Below are 20893 nucleotides of genomic sequence, written 5' to 3' on the forward strand. Positions count from 1 at the left end.
TCTCTTCATCTTTGTGACGCTAGTGAACTTTAGTGTAGAGTGTCTCTTCATCTTTGTGACGCTAGTGAACTTTAGTGTAGAGTGTCTCTTCATCTTTGTGACGCTAGTGAACTTTAGTGTAGTGCGTCTCTTCATCTTTGTGACGCTAGTGAACTTTAGTGTAGAGCGTCTCTTCATCTTTGTGACGCTAGTGAACTTTTGCAGAGTGTAGAGCGTCTCTTCATCTTGTGACGCTAGTGTGAACTTTAGTGTAGAGCGTCTCTTCATCTTTTCATTGACGCTAGTGAACTTTAGTGTAGAGCGTCTCTCTTCATCTTTGTGACGCTAGTGAACTTTTGTAGTGTAGTGCGTCTCTTCATCTTTGTGACGCTAGTGAACTTTAGTGTAGAGCGTCTCTTCATCTTTGTGACGCTAGTGAACTTTAGTGTAGAGCGTCTCTTCATCTTTGTGACGCTAGTGAACTTTAGTGTAGAGCGTCTCTTCATCTTTGTGACGCTAGTGAACTTTAGTGTAGAGCGTCTCTTCATCTTTGTGACGCTAGTGAACTTTAGTGTAGAGTGTCTCTTCATCTTTAGCGTCTCTTCATCTTTTGTGACGCTAGTGAACTTTAGTGTAGAGTGTCTCTTCATCTTTGTGACGCTAGTGAACTTTAGTGTAGAGCGTCTCTTCATCTTTGTGACGCTAGTGAACTTTAGTGTAGAGTGTCTCTTCATCTTTGTGACGCTAGCGTCTCTTCATCTTTGTGACGCTAGTGAACTTTAGTGTAGAGCGTCTCTTCATCTTTGTGACGCTAGTGAACTTTAGTGTAGAGCGTCTCTTCATCTTTGTGACGCTAGTGTCCCTGACTGCATAGTGTATCGTCACCCAGGACATACTAGGGTTCACTACGTCAAACTGGTTGTCCATGGTTGTTTCCCTATAGTAAAGTGTACCTACAGTAGTTCATGCTGGTGTACATTTCGATAAAGAATATCTCCCTTCATATATCTACAGCTTGTTCATTGGTGCGTCCTTTATGGCAAAGTGTATCTACGGCTTGATCATGTTAGTCTCCCTCACAGTGAAGTGTATCGACATATTGTTGTCTCTCACAGAAAGTGTAACTCCACCCTGTCCATGCCCGTGTACCTTACGGAAAGTACATGTATATTTTGTTCATGGTTGTGTTCCGCAGGGAAAGTACGTCTAGAACGTATATACAAAAAGTATATTTTTTAATTGTTCATGGTTGCGTCACTTACGGCACAGCTTGTCCAAACCTTCATGACAACGATAGTTGAAGCCAGTGAGGAATTATCATAGTTGTCAATCTACTACATTTCCACAGTATGTCATTCATTTGCAAAATGGCTATAACTATTAATACCTTTACAACACATGGTGGTGGTCTGACCACCAGAAGACGTTTTCCTCCAGAATATAAAGCTTTCAGGTGAGCCAACAGACGATAGCACAGTAGTCACTTACCGGAGGTTTACAGGTGAAACGCATATGTGGTACTTGTATTGTATGTGATGCATTTAACTGTATGTACCAAAATAGAATAATTTACCTGCCACTAAAATACATGAGACAGAAAGAAAAATAAATATATGCTGGATATCCATTCATTCGTTTCAATAGGTTATACATAGCAGATTACCATCCACTTTGTCTGAAACTTGGCGACAATGACTATTTCTAGTGCTGGTATTGGCATATAACCTGCGATACGATACATCACGATACTAAAATGTTCGTCACGACGATATATTGCCAACGTATTGTGTGGTGAAGCTGCGATACGATACGAATACCGATATAAGGGTCGCAAAACGATACGTATCACGATACTAAAATCATTAATTCCAACACCAACTATAAAACACCTTAATATCAAAACAAAACCATTTTAAAGTATTTCGTCAAAGTTAAGTTTATACACGGACATTGTGAATGTTAATAACATGCGAGCGCTATGTCTGTCACAGTTCTTGACTCAAGAATTTCCGAGAAAACGTTTACTTATGAAGGGAAAATAAGTAAGCATATATTTCAATCTTTAAACAAAAGTAAGTTTTTTTTCTTGACAGATATTGCGATTCGGCAATATCCAAAGTTAAACATCGATGTATCGTAGGCCCATTTAAAGTATCGTATCGGGATATACGAAAATGTAAAAGTTTGTATCGATTCACTGTATCGGTGGCCCATGGATCGATGTATCGATGAATCGTCACACCACTACTATTTTCCCTTTTGTGAATGGAATATTTTCTCAGTTGGCCTATTGCCCTTGTCAAAGGCAAACGTATTACTGGGAGTCACATGACCCTATTTGTTTTACACAAACAGCTAAAACAACTGATGATTGCATGTTGAACACCATCCATTAGTCACAGAGTCGTCCTGAATCTATACGAGTGTTCGTCAAGTGCTCTTAGTGAACATAGCCTATCACAGTGTTACACTTGCACGAAATGCACACAACCGCTTGCAGTGGGTCACTTGCACTAAATGAACACAATTCATTGCAGTCGATCGCTTGCACCAAATGAACACAATCCATTGCATTCGGTCGCTTGCTCTCGGTCAACACTGCCAGAATTGATGATCACAAGGTCGATTGAACAAGTATATAACGTTAAACGGGCACTTCTGTCTGCAAGACATACCATCGATGACCATATCCTCTTGTGTAAGTCAAGACACCAACTCAGATACGATCGTGTTTACATATATCCCCAAATCATCGTGCGACCACGGTAATGTAAGTAGATTATCACAGCCATCTGACAACACATTGGCCAATACCTTGCCAATGTCTGTATACACGGATTCACCAACATGGCGGTGTTGAGGAGTGCATCTGAACAAGACACCAACACTAGGAACCCATGAGGTTCAAATTGAGCCTTAAAAACAACCTTACAATTTTTTCCACAGTCTTGCCTCATCAGCAGGTGGAGAAACGACGGATGCTTATGTTCATTTTGGTCACGCCCAACTGTTTCAGTGGACCTGGGGACGTGGGTCCCTCATACGGTATGTCTAAAACTCGCGACAGTTCGTGAAACTCCTCCATACCAATCTGTGCATCTTCTAACATGTCTTCGTGCTCCTCACAGCTTCTGGACAAACGCAGGTGGGATATGTCGCGACGGATTCCTAGCAGCTGTCTGGCGAGGGACTGGTCCTGGCGTCTCAGTTCCAGCTAAACAGAAACAAATATTGCATTGTATACTAAGGACACTGTGATTGAGTTAGTGTCACCTGCCGCTTTGAATGATATTACTGACGTAGTTCAATATTTGACGGCGTGTCGGCTTACTAAAGATGAAAAACCAAAACGACAAGTATGATTGGGACTGTTCAAGGTTTATAATCGGAGCCAATCTGGGTTTTCAACCAAGCGACACAACTGTGTGGAGTCTTGGGCCTTTGAGAAATCCATGCAATATGAAGTCTTATGTTGCTCAAACTGTGTATATAGACTGTCAGTCCGGACTATCGTTAAGAGGAAGTCAACGTAGTACCACGTGGCAAATTGTTCCTATGACATCATACATTATGTACTTTTGTAAAATATGCTTATTGGCGTGTTGCCTTGTGGGCAAAACATGTTCCATGGTTGTCGAAAGTATGTGCAAACCAGAAACTGGCTGAAACTCTAATTTTACAAAGACTACAGACTGCCAGTAAATATTATCCAAAAAGTTATTATCGTGTTAAAACGCTTTCATCCATCTTTGGAAAACTATTCACCTGGTATATCAAACATAAGGTGTGTATGTAAGCATAATACGTTAATAGTCAGAGATAGTTTGGTACATGAAAAAGATTGGAAAAATTAATGTATGCGTATTCAAGCTTCATTGCCCTATTTACAGAACTAAATCGTGCTCATTACTTAAATTACATAACCAGCGTATCAAGACTGGAGAAATAATTAAAGTAGTATTTATCCAGTTTATAGTTTAGAAAATATGTTCCTGTGACATCGGTACCTGTATTGAAGGTATTTAGGTCCATTTCTGTTCCCCTTCATTATAAAAGAACTCGTTGTGTATGTTCAGATACAAGAGAAATCAGAAAATAAAAATTTCACCAAGAAACCAAAAACGTATTTCTTCCCTTGTTTGATATTATCAAGTCATCAAAATAGGTAGCTCACAAAAGTTGATATCTCAGTTGCACCATTAGAAATCTTTCCGACACTCAGAGTCGATTGTACGATTCCAACAAACAGTGGTGATATCAGGCGCTGTCAGAAGCGTGAGGGGATCCTTCCCCATCATGCCACCTGCGCATCAGTGCCGTCACTGGCGCGTCAAAATGGAAAGGGATGATACAAGATAACCTCCGTTACATATCTACCTTGCAGACTCATAATCTGTGTCGGTTTACTTCAGCAATACACGCTTGGAATGTCAAGCTCCTTCCACGTCGTTAAGTGGAGCTGCCCCCTCCCCCACCCCCTCCTCCACGCCGCATTTCCCCTGAATTATGTTTATAGCTGAGAGGGAATGTGCATAAACATGTGCACAGACCAGGCAGTATAGACCAGACCACACGATCCTATGGAATCCTAGAAGGGACATTGTCGCGTTGTCGCATTATGGCGTTGTCGCCCTTACAAAAACATGTAAACACTGGCCAAATTAACCAAAGTGCGACAATGCGACATTTTGGCCATTTGTCTCAATGCCGCATTCGCGCGCTTTGAATAATATTTTTTTTTATTCCTCCAAAGGTCGACAATGCGACATAGTGACAATTTTCAAGGACAAAATATGTCGCATTGTCGCCTCATGTAAGATGGGTAAAAAATACCTTTAAATGCGCAACAACGCAACAATGCCCCTTTCAGGATTTCCATGCGACAGTGCCCCTTTTAGGATTTCCATGCGATCCCGTTAGTTGCCTCTCAACCATTCTCTGATAGATATACATATGTTTCTGACGTCACATTTAACCTAGAAAATCATTAGGAAAAAACAAACGGCATCGCAGATGAAATGGGAACTGTCTGTATCGTTCAATACTATTATCAACTGATTCAAGAAAGGTTTAAACGCCTTCGTAAAGCACCGATGCAATAACTGGTGCCCCGTACCTCGGAAACCTTTCATCACTAAGAATTTCAACAATTAGTAATATGGCGTTTGTACCAGTTCCGTTCGGATCCAGTCCAGCGCCTGGTTGATCTTCCTCTTCCTCTCTGTGGTCAACTTCGCATCTTCTCCGCCATCTGCCTCTTCGTGTAATTCCGGAAGCCTGGGTGGGCCACCGTACTGAGCCTTCCAGGCAGTGATACTCGCCCGCTGCGTCCTCAGGTTTAGTCTGTTGGCAGTCTCAACCACCTGAACCAGATCCGAGGGTTCGTGGGTTTCCGGGATGACGTCATATCGGAAGTGCTTCCGTCTCAGTGTGACGTCATCTGGGTCCTCAGCGATAACGCCCAGCTGACTGTAACCTGATAAACAAATCATAATGGCAGCCATTACAAAATGTACTTTTTTTGTTACAATGTGCATGGTTTCTTAAATTATTTAAAATATTGGTCCATTTACATGTGGCAACATACGGTGATAGGTCAGGGGTGAAAATAACTTTAAAATTGCTAGTGTACTCCGTTACAGTGGCACATGTAAAATCACTTGCCCTGATAATTTTTCCACTGTACCGGCCAATTTTCTTGTTGAGTTTTTAAATAAACAACACAATTAACATGGGGAAGTCAACTGGACACTGGTACAGCGTGATATACAAATTTGCTTGCCCGACAGAAAAAACCCCACTGGACTGGGAAGTCGGGCAATGGGTTATTTCCACCCCTGTAGGTGGTATCCACATTCAAGGGATAAATTAGAAATGACACTTACTCTCACTCACTCACTCACTACCCGAGCAGCTACTCACAAGGCGGCACTACTGTGCTCTTCTTACGACTCCCCATGACAGCCATGTTTCCTCACTCGCTCACCCACCCAAGCGCCATTCTGACGCCAACGTCCCGTGCGCCGTCTTGGTTCTGTCCTCGCACAAGTGACTCGAACAGAGGTCTACAGTGAGACCAGGTCCGGGGCGTGATGTCCTGGTCTTGTGCAGCAGGCTGATGTGGGTTTCGGTCACTGTAGCAGAAGACGACAGAGGTGTTATTATGTTTGCTATACCTGCCTATCATCATGTGTCTGTCTACCTGTCTATCTCCATCTGCCTTTTCCCTGGCCTGGATGGAAGTCAAACTTCATCTGCCTTTTACACTTGTACATCAGCCCAACTTCAGAAGGGGCTCTGAGGTAACCTAGTGGTTAAGCGTTCGCTCGTCACACGGAAGACCTGGGTTCGATTCCCCACATGGGCACAATGTGTGAAGCCCATTTCTGGTGTCCCTGCCGTGATATTGCTTGAATATTGCTAAAAGCGGCGTAAAACTAAACTCACTCACTCACCTAACTTCAGATGACTGTGAATTTGCAAATATACTGATCCAGAAAAAGAATCTGAAACAGTTCGAATCTAAATACTAAGGTTGTAAATGGGATACGAGGTAAAATATGAACTTCATATTTAGGTTCTTTGAATTAAATCCTGACGCAACAGTTAAGGACAGAGAGGGACAATTTTAATGCAAGCTAATGCACTCTGGCGACAAATTGCGACACATAACAGGCAGATGTGATCAACGTCCATGAACGTTCTACATATAAAGTTAGAAAATATTTTCGTCACCTGCGCCGAAGTACAAGAATTGATGCAGCAATTTATGAAATGGCAGAAATCCACAACTGAAATAGTTATCTGTTCACAATTGTAAATCGTACATACTTGTTAGTCCTGAACCTACTTACCTACCAACCAACCTACCAACCTACCAACCTACCTACCTACCTACCTACACCAACCCACCTACCTACCTACACCTACCTACCAACCTACCTACCTACCAACCCTGCCTACACCTACCTACCTACCCACCTACCTACCTACCTACCTACCTACCTACCTACCTACCAACCTACCTACCTACCTACACCTACACACCTGCCTACCTGCACCTGCATCTGCCTGCCAGCCAACCCTGCCTACACCTGCACCTCCCCACCTACCTGCCCACCACCTACCTACCTACCTACCTACCAACCTACCTACCTACCTACCTACCAACCTACCTACCTACCTACCAACCCTGCTGGTTGTTTGTACAATTTCACTTAGCAAACTATCCATCCTTGGTTCCCACATACCCTTGCCACCTGATCCTGAATTTCCAAATTATTACCTACTTACCTACAAACCTATATCGCCACTTTAATGTACATACTCACCTATCAATCAACTGTCTCCCTTCTGTTTACCTGTACCTGTCCATCTATCTAATGAATAATTTACCCTCGGCACCTCACTACCTGCATACACACCTACAGTGTGTTATTTATGTACAACAAGGAATCGTGTCATATCTGCAGGTCTGTCACTACTGGTGCTCGAGACATGATTAATACCACGGGAAGTCAATATGAAAGGTTATCGCAAACGTAATAAACAAAAATTACAGATGTCGTTCTATAAACATGCATCTGACAGGCCCTTTCAGCAAGGCGTTAAATATATATGTCCTTTAAGTTTAAGAATGAAGTGTAGGGATGACGTGTGATATAAATCAGATATAGCATGATTCAGCGTGCGTGGGTGATACAGGTGCAAAAGTAGCAGTCACGGGGGTGTAATACTGTGTATCCCCACTCCACGTCTTACTTGCCCTACAGTGATCACTCTCGGCCACCCACTCAACAGCTGAGGATAGTGTCTACCACCGTTCTATACCTATGTCTCCTCGATGCTTCTGGTGTAACCTGTCGCTCGCTGTAATAGTTTCGCTAGCTTGATGGATCCGGATGTAAGATAGACGATGGACTAGGTGTGACGAACAGGTGTGACGAACATTGGACTGATAACGGCATATCATACCTGGTACATACCATTACAGTTATATTTTTATATAGTGCGTTTGGCTCAAAAGCGGACCGATGAATTGCAATCTAACTAAAAAACTAATAAACATATAATAGTCAATGAAACGCTGATCATAATCAAAATATCAGACCAACTCTGTGATTTGTTTGCAGAATTTATGTCCTAAAATTAAAAAGTTGTTTAACAAACTACCATTAAAATATTGACACACTTCACTATATGTTACGAGGGAGGAGTGCAGAGAAAGGGACAGCCGGGTGTGCGAGAAAGGATGGAGACGGCATATCCATCCTTTGAGGATCGAATATACCAACAAACTCGAGTGTTCTCTCATAAACCCCTGTAATGCCATATTTCTCGTTCACACCATCGCAACAGGTCCACGTCTGTATTACGTCATATATGTGTTTTGTGGATCGCGTATAAAACCACCTTTATGCTCTTGGTCTAATGTTCTATTCCTGTCCCAATCATGACGTCAGTGAAGTAGTTGCATAACATCCTATTTCTGGATCCTATTCCTGGATCACACCATCAAAGCAGTGTCTAGCTAACAGTAGCGGCACAACGTAGTTTTCCTGGATCTTATAACACGACGACTGTTTCTACCTACAGCATAGCTGCAGAACCATCATAGTCCCGGGTAACACCAAGACGATAGTTCTGCATTAGGACAGTAGCTTCATGATGTCACATTCCTATAGCATACCGTGACGACAGTTTCTACCTTAGAGCATAAGCTACAGAACCATCATAGTCCTGGATCACACCAAGACGATAGTATCAGCATTAGGACAGAGGCGGCACAAGGTCATCTTCCTGGAGCATACCATACATACATACATACATACATACAAATATTTGTAAAGCGCTTTTTATCAATCTAATTGCTCAAAAGCGCTATCTGAGTCCACTTTATCCATGTGCAGAGGTGAATAGGTGCGTCTTGAGTCCACTTTTAAAATTTGACAGTTCTGTTTCGGAACGAAGGGTGGATGGTAAATTGTTCCAGAGGAAGGGTCCTGCTCTAGTGAAAGACCTGTCCCCATATGACTTAGTTCTAGTTTGTGGTATTTCAAGGAGAGACTGGTCCCTTGAGCGGAGTGATCTAGTTGGGTGATATGGTGTAAGGAGATCCGAGAGGTATTTTGGAGCTAGACCGTTTAGACACTTGAAAACAAGGAGCAGGATTTTGTAGTCGATTCTGAAGCGAATTGGAAGCCAATGTAGGATTTTGAGGGCAGGAGAGATGTGTTCAGTCCTTTTAATTTGACAGATCAATCGTGCGGCTGAATTTTGTGCCTTCTGTAGCCTGCAGAGGACTTGTTTTGGCACACCAGACAGCAAAGAGTTACAATAATCCAAGCGGGATGTTACATATGCTTGAACTAGAGCTTGTGCAGATTTCACATCCAAGTATCGACGGATCAAACCAATGTTGCGCAGATGGAAATAACATTGGCGACAGACATTGCGAACATGGGGTTCCATGCTGAGGGCAGAGTCAAAGATTACACCAAGATTGCGAACATGTGGCATTTTTATTGCAGATTCACCGATGCAAAACTGTGGAAGCAGAAGCTTTTTCTGAAGTCGAAGAGGGTGGAACACAATGAGCTCAGTTTTATCATCATTTAATTTAAGATATTTCGATGACATCCAACTCTTGATACAATCAACACATTCTTCTACTCTTGAAAAGGAGAACTTGGTTGAAGATGCGTCAGATGGCTTGAAGGATAAGTAGACTTGCGTGTCATCAGCATAGAGGTGCATACTTAAGTTGTAGGACCTTACAATATCACCGAGGGAAGATGTGTAGCATGTGAAAAGTAGGGGGCCTAGGACGGAGCCCTGAGGCACTCCAAACTTCAAGTACGTTGCCTCTGACCTTTCACCCTGGATGACAACTGCCTGCCTCCGGTCTGTTAAGTAGGAGACAAACCACCTTAATGCAAGATCTTTGACACTGAACCTGTTTTCAAGGGTAGAGAGTAGCACAGAATGGTCAACAGTGTCAAAAGCAGCTGAGAGATCCAGCAATACAAGAACAGCCTCTACCTTACGGCAGTAGTAGCACAAGCTCATCTTCCTGGAGCATACCATGACAACAGCCTCTACCTTACGGCAGTAGCAGCACAAGGTCATCTTCCTGGAGCATACCATGACAACAGCCTCTACCTTACGGCAGTAGCAGCACAAGGTCATCTTCCTGGAGCATACCATGACAACAGCCTCTACATTACGGCAGTAGCAGCACAAACGTCATCTTCCTGGAGCATACCATGACAACAGCCTCTACCTTACGGCAGTAGCAGCACAAGGTTATCTTCCTGGAGCATACCATGGCAACAGCCTCTACCTTACGGCAGTAGCGGCACAAGGTCATCTTCCTGGAGCATACCATGACATGGCAACAGCCTCTACCTTACGGCAGTAGCAGCACAAGGTTATCTTCCTGGAGCATACCATGACAACAGCCTCTACCTTACGGCAGTAGCAGCACAAGGTCATCTTCCTGGAGCATACCATGGCAACAGCCTCTACATTACGGCAGTAGCAGCACAAGGTTATCTTCCTGGAGCATACCATGACAACAGCCTCTACCTTACGGCAGTAGCGGCACAACGTCATCTTCCTGGAGCATACCATGGGCAACAGCATAAGGTCATCTTCTACATTACGGCAGTAGCGGCACAAGGTCATCTTCCTGGAGCATACCATGGCAACAGCCTCTACCTTTACGGCAGTAGCGGCACAACGTCATCTTCCTGGAGCATACCATGACAATGACAACAGCCTCTACCTTACGGCAGTAGCGGCACAACGTCATCTTCCTGGAACAGCATACCATGACAACAGCCTCTACCTTACGGCAGTAGCAGGCACAACGTCATCTTCCTGGAGCATACCATGGCAACAGCCTCTACCTTACGGCAGTAGCGGCACAACGTCATCTTCCTGGAGCATACCATGACAACAGCCTCTACCTTACGGCAGTAGCAGCACAAGGTCATCTTCCTGGAGCATACCATGACAACAGCCTCTACCTTACGGCAGGTAGCATACCATGCACTACCTTACGGCAGTAGCAGCATAAGTCATCTTCCTGGAGCATACCATGGCAACAACAGCCTCTACCTTACGGCAGTAGCAGCACAAGGTCATCTTCCTGGAGCATACCATGACAACAGCCTCATACCTTACGGCAAGCAGCACCTTATTACGGCAGTAGCAGCATAAGGTCATCTTCCTGGAGCATACCATGACAACAGCCTCTACCTTACGGCAGTAGCAGCACAAGGTCATCTTCCTGGAGCACCAACGCAGCCTCTACCTGGCAGTAGCAGCATAAGGTCATCTTCCTGAGCATGCGCATGACAACAGCCTCTACCTTACGGCAGTAGTAGCACAAGGTTATCTCCTGGAGCATACCATGACAACAGCCTCTACCTTACGGCGGTAGCGGCACAAACCAGTCATCTTCCTGGAGCATACCATGGCAACAGCCTCTACCTTACGGCAGTAGCAGCACAAGGTCATCTTCCTGGAGCATACCATGACAACAGCCTCTACCTTACGGCAGTAGCAGCACAAGGTCATCTTCCTGGAGCATACCATGACAACAGCCTCTACCTTACGGCAGTAGCAGCACAAGGTCATCTTCCTGGAGCATACCATGGCAACAGCCTCTACCTTACGGCAGTAGCAGCACAAGGTCATCTTCCTGGAGCATACCATGACAACAGCCTCTACCTTACGGCAGTAGCAGCACAAGGTCATCTTCCTGGAGCATACCATGACAACAGCCTCTACCTTACGGCAGTAGCAGCACAAGGTCATCTTCCTGGAGCATACCATGGCAACAGCCTCTACCTTACGGCAGTAGCAGCACAAGGTTATCTTCCTGGAGCATACCATGACAACAGCCTCTACCTTACGGCAGTAGCAGCATAAGGTCATCTTCCTGGAGCATACCATGGCAACAGCCTCTACCTTACGGCAGTAGCAGCATAAGGTCATCTTCCTGGAGCATACCATGGCAACAGCCTCTACCTTACGGCAGTAGGGTACACAAGGTCATCTTCCTGGATCACATCCGGGCGACACCTTTCACCTTCAAGCAGTACCGCATGACGTCACATTCTGCTTCCGATTTTAAACATTGCTGACAACGTTAAACGGCACATATCCACTCACCCATAAATACCCACTGTACGGTGTACTGTCTTTACAAGAATGAAGTTCATTCATTTCAATACAATTTTGTTTGTGTGCCTTTAACAAATCTCTGCACATAAATACAATAATAGTTATCTCTTTGAACTCAACAAGAGCCGGTGATAAGTGTCGGTCATTACATACATACGGCAAAAACACTTGAAACTGCTTAGAGCCATTAGCATTCCTATATGTTCCAGCTTCAAGGAATTCCTTGCTCCTGAAAGGATGTTTTTTATATATATATATTTAGCAAAATTATTTCTGTATTATATATTTTGTACAAAAAAACGCATTTTTAACTTTTTGGGGGCCCATGAGATGGTAGGATAGTCAGAAGGGAAAGGGATATTCAGCGACAGGAATCGGGTATTCATGTGGATATCGTGAAGCTAGTATCGTTTGCCCGTGTCTGTAATTTCTAGCGCCATACCAATGGGTAATAATGATTTATACAGAAATACACACTCACCCAACCACTCACTCAACCACTCACTCAACCACTCACTCACTCTCTCACTGCCTTGTAAAAATACATCTGATAAAAGCAGACAAAACCTTTATGTATCACAAGTTACAGAAATACTGACATAGGGACGTTTCCCTTCTTCTGTTGTCTCAGGTTATCCAACTCATGTAAACCCCGCTCTTGTATTACTAATTGTTGTTACTGTTAATCCTTCACATACCGCCGCCATATAACTGGAATATTGCTGAGTGCGGCCTAAAACTAAACTCACTCACTCCTTCACCTACCATACAACCTGTACCACGGTCAGCCTTGTTTGACACGGTACAAGGTTCTATACCTGAACGTCGCTTCTAGTACAGTATATTAAGTTGTTATCATTTTTGTCTACTTTGTCATTCATCAACTTATTAATGCACGTCTAACAAAACTACGTTTGGATTGGCATACACAAACGGATTGAGATTGTTCACATAAAGACAGCGTTAGTTTCAGACCTCACAATGTCATTATTGTCCTATTATGTCATTTCCTACTGAATAACTGCCACAGAAGGCTTTAGATAAAACTTGAATTGAACACACTGATTACAAAGTAAATCTGCTGTAAACATGCCTGCGTGTTGAGGCCTTTCGGGTGCTGTGGGTGTAGCTCGCTGCATGTGTTTAGATAAGAAAAAACGCAGTCCTAAATATACTTAAAGATAAACATGTTTGGAATGTGCTTAATATATAATCATATTGTTAACAGTGCTTTCAATCTGAATGCTTTTTGTAACATATTAATGCCATAAATAAGATCACTAAGTTCTCTCTCCTGAATAGGTACATTGTACATGTAAGACTGATCGTGACCACAAGTTAAAGGAAACACAAAAACGTTTTTAGTATGGAATCCTAGAAGGGACATTGTTCAGTCGTAACGCCTTTCAAAAAATAAACATTAGTGATTTAGTTAAGCCACACTAAATGCTTGTTCTTGCTTGGGGTGACAACGCAACAAAGCGACAGTGTCCCCTCTTGGATTCCATACTGCACAGATGTGGGCTGATTTGAGTTACATGTCTACTGATAACGTCAGCTTGGTATTCCTTGTTGAGTGGGGGTCACAGTATGGTACAGGCTGGTATCTAAACACAGACACATGCACAATCTTCCACTAACGATGTTGATCGGATGTTGACACAAACATGTCTACAACAGGTGATATGGCTGATCATTGCCGCGACCTTGCCTTGAGATAGCCAGAGGGTGACATTAGAGTGGGACACGTGCCAGATCTAAACTGGAATATATTAGTGAAACAATAGTGCTTAACACGAATCTTGGACACGTTTTTTTCAGTATGGAAGAGGGTTCAAAGTATCTGGGTCAAATGTAACAATGTATCCTTTTTATCACAAGCATATTGTTGACTGCGTTCGACGTCAGTATGCATCTAGTCTATCTCACAGTCCCTGAACCATATTCTTACCTTAACCCACCACTGCCTATAATGCAAATGCTCTGGATTTCATCAGAAATTCATTGAAACTTACACATAATAGATGAAACTGCAAACGCGAGAGGTATTCTAAGACATTACATTTATCTAGTTTACTTCGTACAGGTTGTAGTTATAAAAGAAACAACGTGCACGACATAGGGTCTGAATACACTCCTACTGAGGACATATGCCTGAGCATCATACAGTATTGAGATACTATAGCCTGGGGATAATAGGCTGACATATACTGTCGATGGATACAGCATCGAGATAGTATGGTCTAGGTGGGCATCTTTGCGATAATCCACTGTTGGAGAGAGAGTATTCCATATGTCGTAGGCTCCTTCAAGAAATGCAATGTCTGGACTCATGAGTGTAAGTAAATAGGCTGCATATTGACGACATTATAAGTGAGTCTCTCGATGGTGAAATGCACTTTCCTCGTAGGCAGTGTTGATAGTATGCAGTTGTTGTGTACATACAAGGTAGGGTCGATGACTTCGTATACAAAATGGTGCAGTACGGAGACATACTTGTAAAGACTCGTAAAGGAATATGTCAAACATGATGCCCATCGAGGACATACCAGCAAGGACACCTATTGGGGACATACCAGCAAGGACACCTATTGGGGACATACCAGCAAGGACACCTATTGGGGACATACCAGCAAGGACACTTATCGAGGACATACCAGCAAGGACACCTATCGAGGACATACCAGCAAGAACACCTATCGTGGACATACCAGCAAGGACACCTATCGAGGACATACCAGCAAGGACATCTATCGAGGCCATACCAGCAAAGACATCTATCAAGGACATACCAGCAAGGACACTTATCGAGGACATACCAGCAAGGACACCTATCGAGGACATACCAGCAAGGACACCTATCGAGGACATACCAGCAAGGACACCTATCGAGGACATACCAGCAAAGACATCTATCAAGGACATACCAGCAAGGACACCTATCGAGGACATACCAGCAAGGACACCTATCGAGGACATACCAGCAAGGACACCTATCGAGGACATACCAGCAAGGACACCTATCGATCATACCAGCAAGGACATACCAGCAAGGACACCTATCGAGGACATACCAGCAAGGACACCTATTGGGGACATACCAGCAAGGACACCTATCGAGGACATACCAGCAAGGACACCTATCGAGGACATACCAGCAAGGACACCTATTGGGACATACCAGCAAGGACACCTATCGAGGACATACCAGCAAGGACACCTATCGAGGACATACCAGCAAGGACACTTATCGGGGACATACCAGCAAGGACATCTATCAAGGACATACCAGCAGGACACTTATCGAGGACATACCAGCAAGGACACCTATCATTCATACCAGGGACATACCAGCAAGGACACCTATCGAGGACATACCAGCAAGGACACCTATCGAGGACATACCAGCAAGGACACCTATCGAGGACATACCAGCAAGGACACCTATCGAGGACATACCAGCAAGGACATACCAGCAAGGACACCTATCGAGGACATACCAGCAAGGACACCTATCGAGGACATACCAGCAAGGACACCTATCGAGGACATACCAGCAAGGACATCTATCGAGGACATACCAGCAAAGACATCTATCAAGGACATACCAGCAAGGACACCTATCGAGGACATACCAGCAAGACATCTATCAAGACATACCTATCGAGGACACACATCGAGGACATACCAGCAAGGACACCTATCGAGGACATACCAGCAAGGACATCTATCGAGGACATACCAGCAAAGACATCTATCAAGGACATACTAGCAAGGACACTTATCGAGGACATACCAGCAAGGACACTTATTGGGAACATGCTGGTAAGACACGCAAAAATTAGTCCCATATTGTACATTTACCTTGAGGCAAACACACCATATATTTGTTTACCTATGAATTGTTTACTTATACGCAGGAATAGACTGTTTGTTAACTCTGAACAAATGACACAGAAAGGTATGTTACCGTGGGGTCAAAGGCATGGTAATTTGTCAAATGGGCACCAGTTTTCGCAAAATGTACGGTTACTGGTGAACTCGTGTTTGGCACAGCAAATTGGGTTAATTCTATAATTCTAGGCTCCCCCGGAGTCCAGATCTTTGGGACATTATGGGAGGTAGAATACCCTAGAAAGACTCCCCAGTACAGAATCTTGATGTATTCGAACAACTCCTCAATCAATAATACAGCGCAATACCTCAACGTCAAATTCAACGTCTGATACAGTCTCTGAGGAGGAAGGTCAGGAACGTTATTGAAGTTGGCGGAGGTTACGACAGATGTTGACATTGTGCTCGGGTATTGATATTTATGTGATTTCCAGAAGACTTTGTCAGCACTTGTCAGCGTCATGCGACCATAGTTATCAGCACTGCACAAAGAGTCAATGTTTTGCTATGTTTGCCTCTCTGAATAAACTATAGTTGTTCGTTCTTTTTACGTTTAGATCTGTCATTTGATTATTCCTTGAGGGTCAGTTTATTCATATCGTAAATTACATTGAGGTTTGGATACCGATATCTGGAGGAATTCGGTTAGTGGCAATACCTGCAATACTGAAATACGGTTAATGGTAACATATTAATGCTATGAAAAATATGGGGTGCTGTGATACCTTTATCCATGTGTATATCTTCATCACAAATATTACTGTGAACAAACGTTCGTTGTATTTGGACTTTTCACGTTTTACCCACATCTATATCAAAGTGCAGATAATTCCAAGGCTTTGATATAGAAGAATCAAACCACCGACAATGAGGATTCGCTCGGGCCAGGTGCAAATGTCTGCTTCTGTGTGAAATTAAGGTATATTTCGGGTAAGGTAGGTCAACTTTTTAAAACAGGTGTACTTTAATAAGACAAACGAGTTGTACCATATTGTATAATCAACTGTGTTGATATACAACAGGGATTGCAGGAGGTAGTCTATTACCTCCCGATGTACTGCAGACAACCACCATACATACACACAACCGCTGAAGCCGGCAGGAACGCATCTTTCACAAGCCACAGATGGCCCATTCTCCTTGGCCAGCAGCGTCATGAACGTGGTTAGTTGGTTAGACTAGGTTAAAATGGCACTGAAGTGTTTAGTCTTAGAGTCTAAGTCCAGCGTGAGAATTTACACGCTATCAACAGGTGCTTGATAAACTACTTTGCCATATGGAGGACGAAGTTTATCACATAACAGAGGGGAAGTTATCCTGAAGTTTGGTATGTAAATGTAAGCTACATATACACCATAGCAAGTCATTTGGATGTCAGACACAACTGCAATGGCAATATAGAGGTTGAATTTGCATGAATACTCGACTGATGATCGAGACGGTAGGTAATGGAGGGTTACTTCGACATATACAAGTACACCTGCATTACGGAGAGAACATCTGTATCGGGGTAACAGATACATCAGTGAGACTTACCTGTATCTTACTGACAGATACCTGTGTATGAAGCATACACCTGTATTACTTAGAAAACACTTGTATCGGTGAGACACAATTACATTAATGAGACATACCTGTATTTTAATGGTGGATACCTGTATATGAGGCATACACCTGTATTTCGGAAAGAACACCTGTGTCGCAGAGACAGCTGCACATTACTGAGAAATACCTGTATCTGACTGGCGGATACCTGTATATGAGGGATACATCTAGATTATGGAGAGAAACCTGTATGAGAGAGACACTCACCCATTTCTTAACATATACCTGTATCTGACTTGTGGATACCTGTATGTAAGTGATACACCTGGATAACATAGAGCGACCTGTATCAGAGAGACACTCTCCCATACTTACCTGTATCTTACTGGAGGATGCCTGTATCTGATTGGGTCATTTGTCTTACTGAGAGATACCTGTGTAAGAGCGATACCTGTGTATGAGAGATACCTGTGTATGAGAGATACCTGTGTATGAGGGATACACCTGTATTTCAAATAAAAACCTAGATTACATATTATAAAGCGTCGTGTTTGTCTTGACACATCAGTGGACATCGAGTCATGTCCGAGGAAGGATAAACATTCGTAGTTAGACATAGACAAGAGTATAACCAACGGGAGACCACCGAGGAATGATTGTACTGGAGGTGACTTCACTGAGAGATACCTGTATCAGACACGCATGTGTCATTCAGAGATGCGTGTTTCAGGTGTCTACACCGACATTACTGAGAGACACCTGTATCTGGAGGAAATACCTGTAGTACGGCAGGATTCAGTACTGTTTTGAGACAACCATTGCATAGACACAAATGTCTGTAAGTGACATATACGTCTGATTGAGGAATACCATATGGGAACAACATACCCGCGTATATTCGATATAAATAATCAGATAGAGAGAGGTAATTTACTGGGTATAGAGAGAATATACTGATTACATTTATGGAGAAGTAATTATTATATAAAGAGACAGATACATGTATACCAGAGGGATAAGCCGGTTTGTGTGGCAGAAATACATGATGAAATTACTTCGCACAGGTTAAACGTACACCTATATACTCATCCACCTCGGCGTCAGTGACAACCGCGTTTTCGTTGTATTTGCTTCACTTCATACCACATGGACATCCTACATCGTACACCGAGGTAATATCACTCGTGTATATGACAGGAAAAGTGACCATGCTGTATCATTATGATCATTATCTGAGAGTTAAAACATGCTTAACTTATGTTACCTACCTGTCGGCAGATAATATCTCCGTGTTCTTACTCACTCAATCTCTCTGGTCGTCCGAAGAGTGAAGTGATATGTATTAGCAGAGAATTGAAATAAACAACTACCATCAATGTCAGCTCTGAAATGAACACCACTGATTCCCACAGCTAAGAGTAGAGCAACACAAACATCACGCATCGAGGTGGGCAAGTGACATAATGAAGCGGGAGTTCTCAGGGCCCTGGAGCACCTCGCTTGATATCCACAAGCTGTCAATCATGTGAGCCGTATAGCCACAGTAAGGCTATGTACACTATCCTGCTACAAAGGCGAGGGGAGCTGATATGAATTATGGCGTCAAAAATATCGACATGGTTTACAACGTTGAAATGTGTGTGACATGCTTTAATCTGCCATAATTCATTAGAAGACGGGCCGGCTAAGCCGACATGACTTCTTCTTTGTGTGTGTGTATTTGAAGCGTGTATAGGGCATGGACAATTTGCTCACGAGAAACACCTACACATTTTTGTTTGCTTGTTTGTTTGTCTGTTTGCTTTGTTTGTTGGTTTGGTTGGTTGGTTGGTTGGTTGGTTGGTTGGCTGGCTGCTAGATTGGTTGGTTGATTCCATGTTTGTTTGCTTGTTTGCTAGTTTGTTTGTTTGTTTGTTTGTCTGGCTGGTTGATGGCTGGTTGCTGGTTGGTTAGGACAATATGCCAAATGTAGGACGGCGGTTTGTAAAACTATGTAACTAGGATAGGATGACATCCATCAACTAGTACAGCTACCTTGACGACCCGATCCCGTCAGTAGCTTCCTACCAGGCTTTGCTGAACACCAATTCTTACCCGAAATCTTCACACACACAGACCCTCCATGAAACCGACTTCTGAAATTACCTACACTTCAACGAACAGTTGCCCCACTCGTGCACAGCCCAGGAATAGGAGTTTTGCAGTGCGTGCTTCAACAGGGATCGCCGTTTTATTACTTCAAACTCTACATACATCATCCTGCGTGAAGGTATTTTAACTTAATATAAAGTGTGTAGAGCTAATTGAGTGTTTACTTCCCCAATGAGTGAATGACGTTTAAAGCCTCATCTACTAATGGTCCAGTCATATCACGACATTGAACTTCAGAATGGGTCTGAAAACAGTGCCGTCAAAACAATCGTAGCCGGGACTTGGGCTTGGCAACCGAAAGCATTGGCAACTAAACCACCAATCAGCCCTCTTTCGGTTACAGGCCAGTACTGGCACACGCACACGCACACGCACGCACGCACGCGCACACACACACACACACACTGTGACTTGAATGTTGGTACATTCTCTTGCGATCTGAGGTGCGTAGGTAGACTGTTCAACAATACTGGACCGTTTTGTGCGAATGAACGGTCGCCAAATGTCTTTGTTCGGGTGGTTGGTACCTCCAGGAAATACTGGGAACCAGACCGTAAGGATCTGGGAGGGTAGTGTTTTTGAAGAAGATTTGAAAGATAGCTGGGGGCAAGTCCATTCACACACTTGAACACTAACAACAGTATTTTGTACTGGATCCTGTATCAGACTGGCAACCAGTGTAGACGGCGGAGTACAGGAGTGATGTGCTCATATTTCTGTTGACGGGTCATCACCCTCGCAGCAGGGTTCTGCACACGTTGAAGCTTGCCAAGTAGATGCTCAGATGTTCCAAACAGCAGCGAGTTAATACAATCAAGTCTCGACGCGATGAAGGCTTGGATAAGAGCTGAGGTGGTCTTGACATATCTTGATATCCTACACAATACTGGCACCTCTTGATATCCGACAGAGTACTGATACTTCTTGATATCCACACAGTACTGACACATCTTGATATCCTACACAAAACTGGCACCTCTTGGTATCCGCTACAATACTGATACTTCTTGATATCGACACAGTACTGACACATCTTGATATCCTACACAATACTGGCACCTCTCGGTATCAGCAACAGTACTGATACTTCTTGATATCAACACAGTACTGACACATCTTGATATCCTACACA

At 43.4% G+C, this 20893-nt stretch overlaps 2 protein-coding genes across 7 annotated transcripts; one reads left to right on the plus strand and one right to left on the minus strand.

The window, feature by feature from the left end:
• Positions 1-1591: 1591 nt before the first annotated feature.
• LOC124257440 (protein FAM167B-like) lies at positions 1592-19111 on the minus strand. Of its 6 annotated transcripts, none has more exons than XM_046691492.1 (4): positions 18981-19111; positions 5902-6113; positions 5151-5455; positions 1592-3193 (listed from the first exon to the last, which is right to left on the minus strand). In XM_046691492.1, exons 2-4 carry the CDS (start codon positions 5945-5947, stop codon positions 2936-2938), a joined length of 609 nt encoding a protein of 202 aa, XP_046547448.1. In that variant the 5' UTR covers positions 5948-6113; positions 18981-19111; the 3' UTR covers positions 1592-2935. The 6 variants fall into 6 exon arrangements, with proteins under 6 accessions (XP_046547448.1, XP_046547446.1, XP_046547450.1 ...); XM_046691490.1 differs by having other exon boundaries at positions 18879-19111; XM_046691494.1 differs by lacking the exon at positions 18981-19111 and adding an exon at positions 17986-18081.
• Positions 14699-15943, plus strand: LOC124257369 (uncharacterized protein DKFZp434B061-like). Its single transcript, XM_046691414.1, has one exon. It carries the CDS (start codon positions 14699-14701, stop codon positions 15941-15943), a length of 1245 nt encoding a protein of 414 aa, XP_046547370.1.
• Positions 19112-20893: the final 1782 nt, after the last annotated feature.

This window comes from Haliotis rubra, unplaced genomic scaffold (assembly GCF_003918875.1).
Source record: "Haliotis rubra isolate DU_JTF1 unplaced genomic scaffold, ASM391887v1 Scf66, whole genome shotgun sequence".
Taxonomy (NCBI): Eukaryota; Metazoa; Mollusca; class Gastropoda; order Lepetellida; family Haliotidae; genus Haliotis; species Haliotis rubra.

Excerpts from the sequence above, each read along its gene's own strand:
- LOC124257440 (XM_046691492.1), bottom strand. The coding sequence starts at position 5,947 with ATGGCTGTCATGGGGAGTCGTAAGAAGAGCACAGTAGTGCCGCCTT. Across the intron at positions 5,456-5,901 it reads GAGCACAGTAGTGCCGCCTT|GTTACAGTCAGCTGGGCGTT; the intron begins GTGAGTAGCTGC and ends TTTGTTTATCAG. Across the intron at positions 3,194-5,150 it reads ACTGGATCCGAACGGAACTG|CTGGAACTGAGACGCCAGGA; the intron begins GTACAAACGCCA and ends GTTTCTGTTTAG.
- LOC124257369 (XM_046691414.1), top strand. The coding sequence starts at position 14,699 with ATGATGCCCATCGAGGACATACCAGCAAGGACACCTATTGGGGACATA.